General features: G+C 40.2%; 1 protein-coding gene across 1 annotated transcript; it reads right to left on the bottom strand.

Annotated features, from left to right (window-relative positions):
- Positions 1-5,514: 5,514 nt before the first annotated feature.
- On the bottom strand, positions 5,515-7,762 carry LOC104576337 (interleukin-8). The gene is made up of 4 exons (XM_088521944.1): positions 7,699-7,762; positions 7,088-7,223; positions 6,236-6,319; positions 5,515-5,545 (listed from the first exon to the last, which is right to left on the bottom strand). The coding sequence occupies exons 1-4, from the start codon at positions 7,760-7,762 to the stop codon at positions 5,515-5,517; spliced, it is 315 nt and encodes a 104-aa protein (XP_088378070.1).
- Positions 7,763-14,387: the final 6,625 nt, after the last annotated feature.

Genomic DNA, 14,387 nt, shown 5'->3' with positions numbered 1-14,387 from the left:
GGACCCTATTACAGCCAGGAAATGATTTTAATCCCACATTGATTTAATCCCACATTGACCGATCCCTCAGTCATTTAACAATATTGATTAAGAGAGAGATGGTGGGAAGAATTACAAATGCCTACAGAAGGAGGGCATTTTTCATGCCAACAGATTACACTATTGGTCTTTTTCAATAGCTTCTCCTGAATAAAGACTACATAGCTTACTTGTTCCAAATAGCCTTTGTGATCAGCTTCACCCATGGAGCAGTGGGTTCCAGGCACACTTCTCTGCCTCCCTTCAGAGTAGCTCTGCAAAGAAAGAAACAAAACAGTCGAGCTAAATGAATCCTTCCTACTCTCTTAGCATTTTTTTATATGCCTTAGATGTTTGGCAAAAAAATAAATGTTGGAGCTGGTCTTAACTTTTGTTTATTTAGGTTATTTTTTATATTCTAACTAGTAGTTCTATGGGTACTGAGTGAGGAAATGGTTTCATGGGCACCTGTGTCCTTTAGTTTGATTACAAGCTACAAATGAGGGGGTACATTGTTTTCTATACTATAGTTCTTTTCTTCATTGTAAACTGTGTAAAGTAATGTAAGACCTTATTGTACAGCTTCTTCTGATGAATCTAGGGGAATTTTTATGCAGTGTCTCTCCTCTTTGTGACCATTGTTTAGCAAATCTTTTAGGAACTTTATTATCATGGAGACCTCTTTCGCTATCAAACCTGCCTGAAATTCCAGATTGCTGGTAAGATACAAGTGGATAACATGCACAATTTTGCATGGAAGGTTTGGTCACACAAGTATTGTTTGCTTATGAAATCCTAGTGAAAACAAACACAAAAAGCCCTGAAATGCGCCTTTCTCCATTTGTGTGTGTGCACTCATTCAAGCAATTTGAGCATTTCCTGCTGTGATTTTGTATGTATGCAAACTTACAGTGTTTCTACTTGGCACCACACGGATTTTACAGTTTCTCTGTAAGTCCCACACCAACACATTTGCTCTCAAGAAAATGCTTGGTCTGGAATTTTGACATAAGGAATAACCTGCAGCATTTCAAAACTTCATCACATGTAGGCAAAGTTAATGGAAGTTGTTGGAGTCCATGTTAATGGAGACAGCTAACTCTGTCCCCTGGCATTGATCATAATGAAGATATTAGCACAGAGAGACCTTTAAAACTGTGCCTGGAGGCAGCTTGTGACATTGTCAGGACACTAGCTAATTCCTTTGAGTAAATGCAAATTTTGTATCTAGAAACTATTGAGGCACCACGGGGAATATATCGTTCCATCCAAACGATGCAAGTGCCAAAGGCATGAAATGCAAAGTCATTTTCTTCTGATAGAAAGAAAGTGGTATTTTGCAGAAGTACTCACATGATTTCCACATGATTGCAGTGAGGTCTACTTCCAATTACATGAATGCTCTGGATGTAGTGAGGATGGATGAAGTTGGAATGAGTTGCTATGCACTTGCATTTGAAGTCTTTCTGCCCTGTCTTTGCTGAGGCGCTGTCTTGGAAAGAAATGCAGTTACAGATGTTTAAAAAAGGCTGATGCATTTAAAATTCAATTTACATCTCTTGCTTAAGTGAAAATGTGTACATGTTTTCATAGTGCACTTGTGCCTGGCCAGATTCTGCACCTAAATTAAATCACTTCAAAACCTAGACTAACATTATCATCTATGTCCACATAGTTTTTATTAGTTTCTGCCACGATCATCTGTTATATTTTATTCTCTCCTGCAAACTGCCTCATACTTGCTTTAAGGAAGCACATTCCTTGGCCTGTCTACCAGGAATAAAATCACAAATAGGAAAAAGTCGCTCAGAAAGGAAGAGATACATGGACACATTTAGAAAAAAAAGATCCTGCCTTCAGTCCAACATTTCTTAAAGTCTAGATCTAGGCATACATTAAATATCACTTTCCCGACAGAGCTGGACTTTCCCCCAGGAAATTGCCCCAGCATCCCAACACATGCTAATAAAAACATTGTCTTTTATTTATGAATGACATTTACTGAAAACACTGATCGCTTGCAATACAATAGACATTAAGATAGCATGAGTCCACCTGAATTTATTGCTGTATATATATATTCATGAGTCATGAGAGCTTGCAGAAATAATTTTCTTACCTTCTGACACAGCCATTGAGACCAGAGAAAGAAGAAGGGTGACTGCAAGAATTTTGTGCTCCATTATCATGCCCAAGTTTTCTTCCTGGCCCTTCTGCCCCAGTCCTGTTTCACATCTCACTTTATATCAGACGTGGATGCTCCTCCCAGCCAAAACACCAAGCAAGAACCCTGCAGTGCATCGGGTTCTTATCTACGAAGAAATTGCCCAATATGTGAGACTATTGCATAAAAAAACTAAATCGCTGTGAAGTCCATTTGATAGCACTTTGTATTCTCTGAAATATTTCTTCCTCTTTTTTGGAATTATTATTCATGACATGCTGTTTGAAGTTCTTGGTGGCATATCACAGTTTTACCAAGTAATGCTAACCTTGCACTCCAAATTCGATACAAGATTAACTAGATCCCCGCACCTAAAATACAGACTTATTTTCTCTTTGAATTCAACAGAAACTTCTGTCAAATTCTTTGCAAGCTTTGAGCAAAAACTCATATGCAATGGGAATTAATGATACATGCCATACCGGGATTGTGGACTGTATTTTGGTATGCCTCTGATCAAGCAGCTTATCCAATGTCTTGTGAAGGCCTAACTCATTAATTCTTGTTGTATGACAGGACTTGGGCTATAACTGTCTGTTTGGCCAAAAATATTTAGATACTTTATTCTGTACTGTTTTGAAAAGCTTTTGCACTCATTGAACAGGAAAAGATGAACATAAAAGGAGTTGGCGACTGTTTCCTAAGTTGCTTAAGCCTTTTGGAAAATTTTAGTTGTTCTGGCTGTGGAGAGAAGAGAATGTGTGTGACAACAAGACCTGCAACACCACCCAATTAACATAAGCACTTGAAATGTGGTCTGTTTTCCTTTCTAACTACCTTCAGCTAGTATAGTCATAGATGTTTAAAACAGAAGATAGACAAATGTCAGATAAAAGTGAAATATCTCTTCAGCGTTTCCAGTAAGGAATCCACTCACAGAGTGTGTATTGTTCGTCCATCGGGACACTGAGAAACTCCCGTCTTTTCTGCATCATGTTCTCCTTTGCCAAAAGGTGTTGCTTATTCTCTACATTTCTCAAACCATTAAGAAAGGGCTTTTGTTTTCAAAAGGTGGGGCCTACTCAGCTGAAGCCTTGATGTGGTATGCAGGGGAAGTTAAGTTCTTTTCTGCACAGATAGCTTCTGCTACCTGGGGAGCAGGACAAGCCTGCTTAGGATATTTTAATTCCCTAGGATTGGAGTGGGTTTTGACCAGGGGAAACTCTTTTTTCCTGACTCTGAAGCACCTGATAACTATGTAAGTCAAAGTAAAAAGTTGAAGATGAAGTATTACTGTAGCATAAATACTAATTCAGGCGTGTTAGCTCAATAGCCAGTGCAGTACCCTCAACTCATTGTGAGCTCATATACAGCACATCACAAAAAAAAAAAAAAAAAAAAAGATCTTCTAGGCTACTAAACTGTACTCCACAAGCTGGTGTGAGTGTATGAAGCTGTTTGCTTGAAAAAGTGACATTTGCCAAGGGTATCCAACAAGTCAGAAAAGTTGCAGTGCTTAGTTTGTGCTGGATGTCTAAGAGCACTGAAATGTGCTTTTGGAAGCATGAAGATGTTAGTATGTTCCCAAGAAAAGTATCCTGTGAGCACGTATGGAATAGAAATACAGTGTTTAACTATTTCTAAGCAATCTCGAAATCATTGCACTCTGCTAAATGAAAGCCTAAGAAGTAAAGAAGAGATGATTCAGTTACCATGCAGGCAGATGTCGTGGCTGGGGTCCTGGTTGCTCAGCCATCACAGACATTTTGGACAGGAGCGTTTATGACAAGAGCCCTTGGCCCTGAATTAGCTCCCAGTAGTGTGTGGGATGCTCCTGGTGAGAAAGGTTATGCACTTACTGTATACATCCACACAGCACTAGAATGTGATTGGCAGAGCTCTCCTGCTGCAGGAAAGATTGCTCGAGCAAAGCAGAGACTCCCTCTCCATCTTCTGGTACCACAGGTAAATATAGCTGCCTGTGCAGAGTATGGAGGAGCTTCTTATTGGAAGGAAAACAAGTATCAGAAGATTCTCTCAGCTTTCTCCTTTTCTCAAGTGTTTACTGTTCGAATTCCAACTATTTCTCGGCATCACTGTGTCACAGACATGTGGCTGTAGAATCTCAACTCTATTTCCCCCCCAGAGCCCTCCCTCCCTGCCAGGATTAGGGAGGATGCTTAAGGACTGTCAGGTCTGAAGACATTCCATACTTATGTCACATATGTCCAAATACTTCAAGTTAATGGAAAAGCTCATTTTGTGCCAAATTCTCAGGTAGTTTTCTGCCTCGGCACCACCCCTGTTGTAACCTGGAAATTTCTGTGGCTAACCATTATTTATTCATTACTTTGCGAATTTTATTGGCACTTAAGGTTATTAGCAGCGACAGCTCAAGAACAATCACTCGCTGAAAACTCTGAGTATGTCAGGAAAAGAGGAAGCAAGTCAATCACTTTACATTTTTTTCCTATTGAAAATCATCTGTATTCATGGGAGTCAAGGAGTTGCACTTGTCCTCCTGAGATCCATTCAGGCAATACAAAATGAGAAAAAAAATATAATTCTTTATTTAAATACGGAAATTATTAACATACAATAAATAAATAAAGCATTGGAACAAACATTTCTTAGGCACATGAATATCAGTGTTTTCAATAAATAAATAAATAAATAAAGCCAATCACATTCTTATACAAGACTATAAATTAAATAATATCAGGGAAACATTATTAAACATCCCATAGAATCAAAATAAATAAATGAATAAAAGTTACGCTTTTTTAAAGTATCACATTAAAATAGTTATTCCATCCTTCCAGAAATTAGTTCATAATATCTTTAAAATGATGACACAAAAGCTAATGCCTTCTGCATTTTGGTGCTCTGAGAGCCATATAGCCGACCTCTGAATGATGATGGCCCAGGAGCAGTTGATGCTGCCTGGCTGTGCATACTCAGAGAGAAGTCCTTCTCCCTGACCAAGTCACTTGCCTGTTGCTAATCTATTGGCCAAAAAAGGGTGGCATTTAGTAAAATCTGTGCTGAGAGTGCACTGCACTCATGCAGCTGGGTTTAGCAGAAGTTGCTTCAAAAGCCCCTCTCTTTCTCCTTTCCTAAGTCATTTTTCCGTCTGCTTTTTCAGGTTTAAGTGGTTTCTCTCACACTCAATGAGAGTTCTTACAAAGACTTGAAGTTCTGCTTTCAAATAAATACGCACTATCCAGATGCTGTTAAAAGTGTGAGTGTAGGAGGTAGGAGAAGGTTGGTTGCCAGAAGTTTGATTGCGAGGTCTCTCATTTTGTCTTTATGGAGGAGTTGCCTTCTTTGCATTAGGACACTGTCTCAGTGTTGTTATTTGCCCTGCAAAGAAAGAGACAGTTAAAACTTAACCATGGAGCTGCTATCACTCACTGCAAGCAGGGGAAATCAGCAGCTAAGGGCTTATGCTTCTGCATCCAAGCCCCTTAAAGCTGTTACAGATCCCAAGGGAAGCTGATACTCAACTTTCCACAAGTAGCCAGCGACTCAGTGAGCTTCTGTGGATTCTTGCCTCACTGTATTACTGCTGGGCATGGTTTCTCCCTCACTCATCTCCCTCACTCATCTAAATGCTATTTATTTTTTATATATAAACAAATAAATATACACATATATCACATATATATAAAATATATTGAGATAAATAAATAAGTTGAAAGAGTTATTTCTATTATTAACCACTGAAGGAAAGGTAAAACCAGTCAGTTAGTGCCTGAATTTCCAAAGAGCTGACCACCTGGGCTCAGGTTTGCAGTACGTTTCTGCCTTGCCAGAAATGTAGCTAATATTTACAGGTGCTGTGTGGCCCAATGAGAGACTGAACCTAATGCTATAATTAAAGCTCAAAGTAGTCACACTATGTGTTCCACTTAACAGAGAATGAACAGAAAGGATGGCAACCGCTTGGAGGAGACAGAATTTTTGAACAATGTGTGCTGTGCATGTTTGCTACCTCTTTTATAGTATTATTCCTTTTCTGTAAGAATTTCTCATTGATCACGAAAGACTCACTTGTCCAAAATTGCCTTGATGATCCGCTTCACCCACGGAGCAGTGGGTTCCAAACACAATTCCTTGCCATTTTGCAGAGTGGCTCTGCACCAGAGGGGAAAAAGGAAAATGAAAGATCAGTGTGGGGAATTACAGAGCAATTCTCCCATGCTCTTAACATCACTGTGCTTTTCTTAGTTCATGCCAGGATAGCAGGGGTATACTGACACCTGTGACTATGACTTTAACTTGTGTCAGCTGAAGCTGGAGCCTAATATATCGTTCCTTAAGTTGTTTCATATCTTCTTATGTCTGTTTGAATGCATTAAATCACTAGCAGGATTCACTATGGTTTGCAAATTGCTCGAATTTTTGTTTGTATTAATAATGGATTTTAACTGAGAGGTAAATCTTTCCATTTTCACTAAGAAACCATGCTGGCTCTTCCAGAGGCATTTTGGCATTGTAAGACTTCAAGAATTGTGACTGGTTTTATGATATACTTCACTGGCTAGAGTAGAAGTGCATTCATTTTTTGGCCTGGTTCATAAAAGTTCATGTTTTATTCACTTTATCAGCATGGCTCAGTTTGTTTGATTCTTCTCTCTTAGGCTGATGAAATTCAGAATTTTAGAAAATTTAAGGTTTAAGTTGACATATTACATTGGATATTGAAAACACAAGTGTGGAGATGGGCAAAAATGTCATTTAAGAGTTAAAGAATCATTCCTAGGAGCAATGGCTGTTTCCGTTTCGGATTCTGAGCAGCCAGCCCTACTAGCTTGTAACGTTTTTCAGAAAACAACCACATCATCGCTAATGTAAAAGCTGTTTCCTTCTTGATAAGAAAGAGAATATTGCAGAAGCACTTACATGACTTCGACGTTCTGGCAGTGTGGTCCACTTTGGATGAGTCTCACATTTTGAATTAACTTGGGATGGATGAAATTGGAGTGGGTGCCTATGCATAAGCATCGAAGTTCAATGCCCGAGCGAGCCAGGGCCATACCTGTAAAGTGGGAATAGGAAGTAACTAAAATGAAGGGTAGGTATTTGGCTGTTTCAGTACTGGCACAGGAAACACAGCCTGATATTTTTCTTACAATATTAATAGTCATAAATCTCATTTTTAAGAGTATATGATCTTGAAAAAAAAACTACCCTCACTCATTATTTCAAGCTATCTAATAACAGTATCTATCCAAAAAATGGTTGTTAGAGCAGCTGGTGGGTTAGAGAGATTCAAAAATGCAACTTCTGAATGCCAGCAGTTTTAGAACTGTGTTTTTATTATGTCCGATATCTACTGGATCAAATTATTTGTGGACTTAATCCTTTCACTTGAAAATAGGATCAGACTCCAGTTCTTTGAATATTTGAAGCACAAAATTATTTGCTGTGCTTTTAAGAATGTGCAATGTATCACGCTGTCAGCATTCAACCTAGCAATTAGTCAGGAAAGCTTTAGGAAGGTCTTTTGTTACCTTTCGTTCCAGCCGTGGAGATGAGTAGCAGAGCGAGGACAGCAGCAACAGCCTTGCCCGTCATGGTGGTGCAGGCGATTTTCTCCCTCGCGTCTCTTGCACTGGTCACACTGGCAGGTGAGCTCCTGTACCCCAAGGCAGGGTGATGCTTGTGCCCTGGGACCTACCGTGTATATATAGGAGCGTAGCTTCCTGCACGAGCATTGAAATGGAAACTCCTGAACTTGTGAGATGCTATCATACAGTGAGTCACGCTCAAGTGGGTAAACCCCTCTCCACAGATGACCATTGAATTGCTTTTCACCAACAAAGAACACTTTATTCATTAAATATAAAAACATAAAATATGCAGAATGTTGCCCTGTGGTTAGCTTCATTGAATGTATAGATTTCTGTAATACTCGTTTTCTTGGGTATTGTGATTATTTTATTCTGTACCTTCATAGTTTTTTTCTATTATTATCATGTTATGCTTTATGCTTTAACAGTTCTGATGCGAGGCAGATGATCTCTGACACTAAAGCTGGTTTTCTTTGTTTTGTTTTTCTCGTTTTTTTTTTCAAGAACTAGTTGAACTATTTATTTATTTCCAAAACACTGTTTTGTGGAAATTATGAATACTAGAACTGGTAGATATCTAGGAATGTGTAAGAAAAGGTCAAGTGTATATGATAGTTATGTCTAGTATTTTCCCACGCTGAGCGTAGTTTTGTTTGATACCTCCTGATTCTTTTGTCAGACGAGAGTGAGCAATCAGTCCTTACCCCTCGTCTCCATCCCCTGCATAATTTTATAGACCTCTATCACATCTCCCCTGGGCTGCCTGTTTTTACAACATGTGCTGCTGCCTGGTAAGAACATGGTTTGCATTGTTCATTCTTCTCCTTCGACTGTTTTTTCCAGCAACCTGCTACTTGAACAGCCCCATCCTACAGCAATGAACGGGAGTGTATCACTGGGAATGCATATGTACAGAAAGAAAATGGCAGTATGAATTTCCATTGCCCCTGGCATGTAGAACTCACTTTTTCAAATAAACCAAAGGAACTGTCTTTTGCCTTTAATTTCACAGGTATAAAGGTTACTTCCATACTACATATGCAAGTCAGGCGATACTGTGTTCGCCATGTAAAACCTGCTGCCTGTTTTGTTTTAAGGAAATGGTGTTTCTGCCTTCTTGAGCCAGACAGATAAGCTGGTAGCTATTGTACATTGTTACTTCTCAAATGCAGAGAGAGAGGACGTAGATATTTCACTTCTCTCATGTAGATACGATGATTACGGTAAAATAAACCTCGATACGGAAGTATTGGGAGCAGTGGGAACTACTGAGCAGCAGGAGTATTGGAGCCAGTGCTCTGATGTGTAATTTAAAAGCCAAAGGAAAGCAAGAGGTAGTTGAATACTTCTGTGGAGCACTCAGCTTTCCGAAAACCCACAAGCAGGAAATGCAAAATTTCTTTCATGGTTGCAGCGAGAAGTCAGAAAAGAGGAACCACAGAGAAGCGCATTGTGGTCAAACACTTGTAAGTTGCGGAGAGGGAAGGAATCACTCTTTGGATTCATTTACAAGGCCTCAGTCCCAGAAAAGTGAGACAGGCAATACCAAGAATTAAAAGTTGGCGATTTTTTAACGCAGACAGTCTCTTACTGAAAGGAACGATTCATAAGCCTTAAGTATGAGTATCATAAACTGTATCACTGGCAGCCTCCACTTCCTTTGTCCTAAGTATGGCTTTTGTAAAGCTTGAACTGCTGTGACACAAGATAAAGCTCAGTAGAGCTTTATTGTTGATAAGATTTTTGAGAACTGATGGACTTATCAGTGATGTATAACACATAGGAATCTATACCAGGTAGTAATCTAATATCCTGGATCCATCTTTTGGAATTGATGTGCAGTATGGAAGTCCCTGTTGCTTGGTAAACTGGCACATGATAGACTCCTTGGAGTCCAACAGTATTTGCTATTGCAAGCGTAAAACTCCTTTTCTCAAGTGTTTCTCAATAATATGAGATTCTATGAGCCTAACTCATCCTGATGAGCCCTTCCCGGGAAATTCTATTCTCCTGTGCCCCTCCTCCTGAAGCTGTTTTTGCTTGATATCCAAAACCATTAGCAGGAGTGGGAATTGCCTTCATTTGCCTTTAAAAATGCCCGAGATAAAGTTTATTTCCTAGAGCTGTCCTCTATTTGGGCTAGTGTTACGAAAGTCAGTGTGGAAGTGACTTAAAAATTTGGTCATGAAGTTGTACAGAGTGTTCTGAGAAGAAGGAAAAGAGGTAGAGCGCTGCCGTCCCACAGCACTACTTCCGCACACCGCAGGAGGCAACGATCTCTGCTCCTGTAATTTCTGTGTGGCCCCATGCTTCTTGCTGCAGAGAAACCAACTTTCAACACCTAGGGTGGTGAATAGTTTCTTCCACCCACACTGGTGATGAAATGTCCTCTTTGCAGGCAGGAGAAGTGTCTCTGAGTTCTCCCAGGAGAGAACCTGGCATGTGAATCTTCTCCTCACATAAGCAAATGTTCCCACAATAGGTGGGGTATACACTCTGAATATAATATAATAGTCTGAAACCAACCCTGTCACTTCTTGCTGTGCATAAACTCTCTGTCTCTGCATTTTTAATTAGCTTAACTTCCCCTCGTTCATGTTGCTGGTTGTTCTGGATCTCAGTCTATTGCATTTGTACTCCCCCAACTTTCCTGTTTATGATTCTTTTTCCCCACTGTTTTAGCTGGTCACCCGAACGTATTGGTGATGAACTCAAGCATCGCTCCAGCAGTGACTGAGCCTCACTCAGAATGTTTATTGCTGACTCAGAACTTCATTCACACTTTTCAGCAGTTCAAAGGAGTCCAAAATTACACTTCTTACTGTGCCCTATGGCCTATTCATGATACAATCACATCTCATTGGCAGATCAGTTTTGATGGAAAATATCTGACTTTGTATGTTCCTGGCATTTCCCTGGCTGTGAGGTAACTGCCTAGGAAATGAGGTCATCTCCATAAAGGGAAGTACTATTGAGAAAAAAAACGTGGTCACAATGCTGCCTGAAGTGTGAACAGGATATTGATGCTGATGAACGTGCAGCTATATATTTTCAGTAAAAAAGTGACCACTGTAGTTTAACTGCATTAGTTGCGATATTAAGAAGAATGGTTACAGTAGGATTACTCAGGGACTTTCCAGTATTTCAGGCAGTATCAACATATGTTGTCCTGCAAGATGTTCGTAATGCTTTTTATCAATCATCTTAAATAAGAGAAAACCAGTTACGATATATGGATCAAAATGATTCTCAAACAAATATTTTATTTAGCCTTCTCTTCTCTGGGCTAAACAATCCGTCTCTCTCAGCCTTTCCTTATAAATCAGATGCTCTACTCCCTTAATCATCTTAGTAGCCCTTCACTGGACTTGCTCCAGTAGGTTCATATCTATCTTGTACTGTGAACTCAGGACTGAGCAGAAACAGTCATTGAATTAACAGAAGAGACCAGTGAACATTTAGGAGCATATCTTGGCCTCGTCCTCACACTTACTTCCTTCTTTCCTCTTCTTTGAAAGTCTATGCCTCCTTAGTTGTGCCCAAATCAGAAATCCATTTGCTTGGTATCCCTCACCTACTTGAGGGAGGAGGCTGAAATAATGATAGTTTTTCTCAAGCTACTGCTTTACCAAACCTAGTGCAAGCTTCTAAACTTGGATGTAGTAAGAAGGTAAAAAGCATAAGAGCTAGTAGGAGACAGAGAGGGTGTGTTGACTCTAATTGCTGTGCATGAATCATCCAGGCATTTTTTATTTCCAAAGTTTCAGGTGTATGTAGGAAAAATCAGTTTGAACAGGAAGTAGAGGACTTGTGTTGTATCCCTTCTGTCTGCACCTACGGGCGAAACTTGGTGAGAATGGGAGTGGAAGCCTTCATTGTCTTTCATCCATGAGGGCCCTTTCTTTCCAACATGCTACATTCAGGCTCCTCGTGAACCTGCATTGAATCTGCATTGAGCAGGCTGTGTGTAGGTATGTCGACATCGTATGAAAGCTAGACAGAGTTTTTAGCTCCTTAAACAAAGATCTCTGACCTTGGAGCTGAGGGAAAACACTCCAAGTGTTTTACTTATTCCAAGTAAGTTCCAAACAAAGGCTGACCAAGCACAGAAGTTTTCTGGCTTTTCAAAATGTCTGCTAGCAACATAAGAAGGAGGTAGAGAAGGCAGGAGCTTACATTCATCTCCATTAGCATTATGGCTGCTCTCAAAACAAAAATTCAGAACATGGGAAGCACAAAATGCACCTAAATCGTGTAAGCAGGTTTGGGAACGCGTAAGTGCGAATATATTGGAAGTTCTTGGAGCTTTAGACCTGCCTGCAGAAACCTCTCTGGCAGGCGGGACACAGGCTTTGTGTGTGCTCAGAGCATACTGACAGCGTGTGTGACTTGTGTGAGCCTGTATTCAGAATGATTGCTACAGACCACTGGTTTGGAAAACAGAGGAAGGAAACACAGCAGGACATATAGAGTCACATGCTATTCAAGAGGACTTTCCCGAGTTGAGTAGGACACTCAGGCATTTAGACCCACTTCGCCAGATACGGAGGAGCTGTGTACATCACAGTCTCCTGTAAGACAGCAGCTATGAGACAGCTGCTCATATGCAGAGCCAATCTCTATCGCCCATTACTACCCGGACTAAGTAATTGTCTCAATTTCACCTGAAATGCACAAAATGAAACATCCCCAGCAGAAGGGACAATCTCTCCAGAAGAGCCTGTTTATGAGACCTCGCACTCACCTGGTAGCAAATATTTCTGCTCCAGTCTGGAGCTTCACAGCTTTGATGTTAGTTTTCATAATCACTAGATTTATCTTTCTTTTTTTTTCTCCTTTATTTTTGGGAACCTCCTAGCCAATCCCTGAAACCTTTTGGTCTCCTATGGTAGGTGTTAACCATACTGCAACCTCCATTAAGATTATGGAAGAACAAACAGTGGGAGAAAGAAGCTGATAGGTATAGAACTGACTTCGCACAAATAGACAAACTTTTATTTAGAAGTTTTGAAAGATGGCACTTCAAGGGAGAAGTTTCTTCTTCAAGTCCTGACTTCTGTTACGGATTTGGAATAGGAAAGAGGAGTGAAGCCAATATTTTGAAATCTGAGCATAGAACAGCTTGAAAATTGACCTACCCCTGGACCCTGCTAAATCCAGTGAGAACAGCCTGTGTGCGCTGTTCTAGCACCAAAGCCTTGTGAACAATGAACGCTGTGCAATAGCCACGTTATAGGAGTCTGCTCCTGTTGGAACTTTCTTGGTAGGAGGCTGCAAAAACATTAGCCATTCCACACGGGTAACTGTTCCCTCAAAAGCAGATTTCTTGTTTATTTACAGTTTTTGCTTATGTATTTGCCAGGCATCCTCTCTCTTTGCGGATTTTTCAGACTACCAATTGCGTTTGTTCTGCTCTTTGGTATTAAATGTTTGCTGTGGAAGAGTTTGGCTTCCTCTGTTAATAGATACAAATTAGGATTTGCGTTACTCTTGCTCCTGGATGTTCCAGTTGCTCCTGCAACTGTTACAGGTGCTGTATGGAAGTCTGGAAGGTCAGACGAGATGGGAGCAGAACCTAAGCCCTGCCTGTTTCCCCCAGTCACACTTGTTAAGGAAGAAGAGCGATGGCAGCACGTCCAGGGTACACCTTTTCTGACGACTCACTATGCTCGCTATGCTAGGAGGTTCGTTTTGCAGGGGAACCAAACTCATCTTTCTTGCCACTGGTTTCCACTCTTCTTTCCTAACCTTGATGCTTTAATTTTATTCCTCTATCAAGTTCAAAACACCAGGGAATAATTCACATTATTCTGACTTCTTGACAGCTTCTGTGACAGAGAATTTTCTTTAACTCCAGCAGATTTTGTGTTGCTGATCAAAATTCAGCACTGCCTTTGCTGCCTATTACTTCAAAATTTCTGAAGAGTGAAATTCAGTAATCTTAATGGCAGACCAAAGATGTGAAGCAAGATGGAAACAAAATATTCCAGCAGTAGGTGAAACACAAATACTTTACATATGACCTATTTTGCCTTCGCCCTCTCTGCAGAGAGGTTCAGTAGCAAATCAGAACGCTTGTGTGATAGGAGAATTAGTATCATGTTTTCCTCGGGTGCTCACACATAGCTTTCTAGCTTCTTAAAGGCCCAGTGATACAAAGACAGAATTCACATTTTAAACATCTGTGGACTACCTGCAGTGTTATAGCAGTTTTTGTTGTATAAACACCTTTTGTGAACACAGTCTCTCAGATTTCATGAGCTTGCAATGAAGAGGATTGTTGTTTAGCAGTGTAACTACATTTCTAGCCATCCTGGCTTAGTGAATCATATGTCCTCACGTCCTGTTTTTCTAACACATTTGCCATTCACTGTGGTGCTTTGGGGAAAGTGACGAAGCTCTCCCTTCTTTCTTCAAAAGAAAGTGACTGGACAGTTGAAAGTAGTTATTTCATAATCTGATCTAAACACCAAGGTAGATCTTAGTTCTGCATGGCTGATTTGTGTGCAACATGGCTGTGAGTCTGGTGGATAATCAAGCCCTCTTCAGCCAAGCTCTGACCTAGCATGAACTATCACGATTAGGTTTGCAGATGGCTTTATGCTTTTGTCAGTGACTGAGGTGTTTCT

The sequence above is a fragment of the Tinamus guttatus genome, unplaced genomic scaffold, assembly GCF_059628265.1.
Source record: "Tinamus guttatus ecotype Peru unplaced genomic scaffold, ASM5962826v1 Tinamus_guttatus_pri_ptg000140l, whole genome shotgun sequence".
Taxonomy (NCBI): Eukaryota; Metazoa; Chordata; class Aves; order Tinamiformes; family Tinamidae; genus Tinamus; species Tinamus guttatus.
This window is presented reverse-complemented; position numbering and strand designations above follow the sequence as displayed.

What these genes read in the sequence shown, in the direction of transcription:
- LOC104576337 (XM_088521944.1), bottom strand. Translation starts at nt 7,762, where the DNA reads ATGACGGGCAAGGCTGTTGCTGCTGTCCTCGCTCTGCTACTCATCTCC. An exon ending in CTCCACGGCTGGAACGAAAG is followed by an intron (nt 7,224 to 7,698) that starts GTAACAAAAGAC and finishes CCCACTTTACAG; the next exon opens with GTATGGCCCTGGCTCGCTCG. An exon ending in TGCCAGAACGTCGAAGTCAT is followed by an intron (nt 6,320 to 7,087) that starts GTAAGTGCTTCT and finishes CCTCTGGTGCAG; the next exon opens with AGCCACTCTGCAAAATGGCA.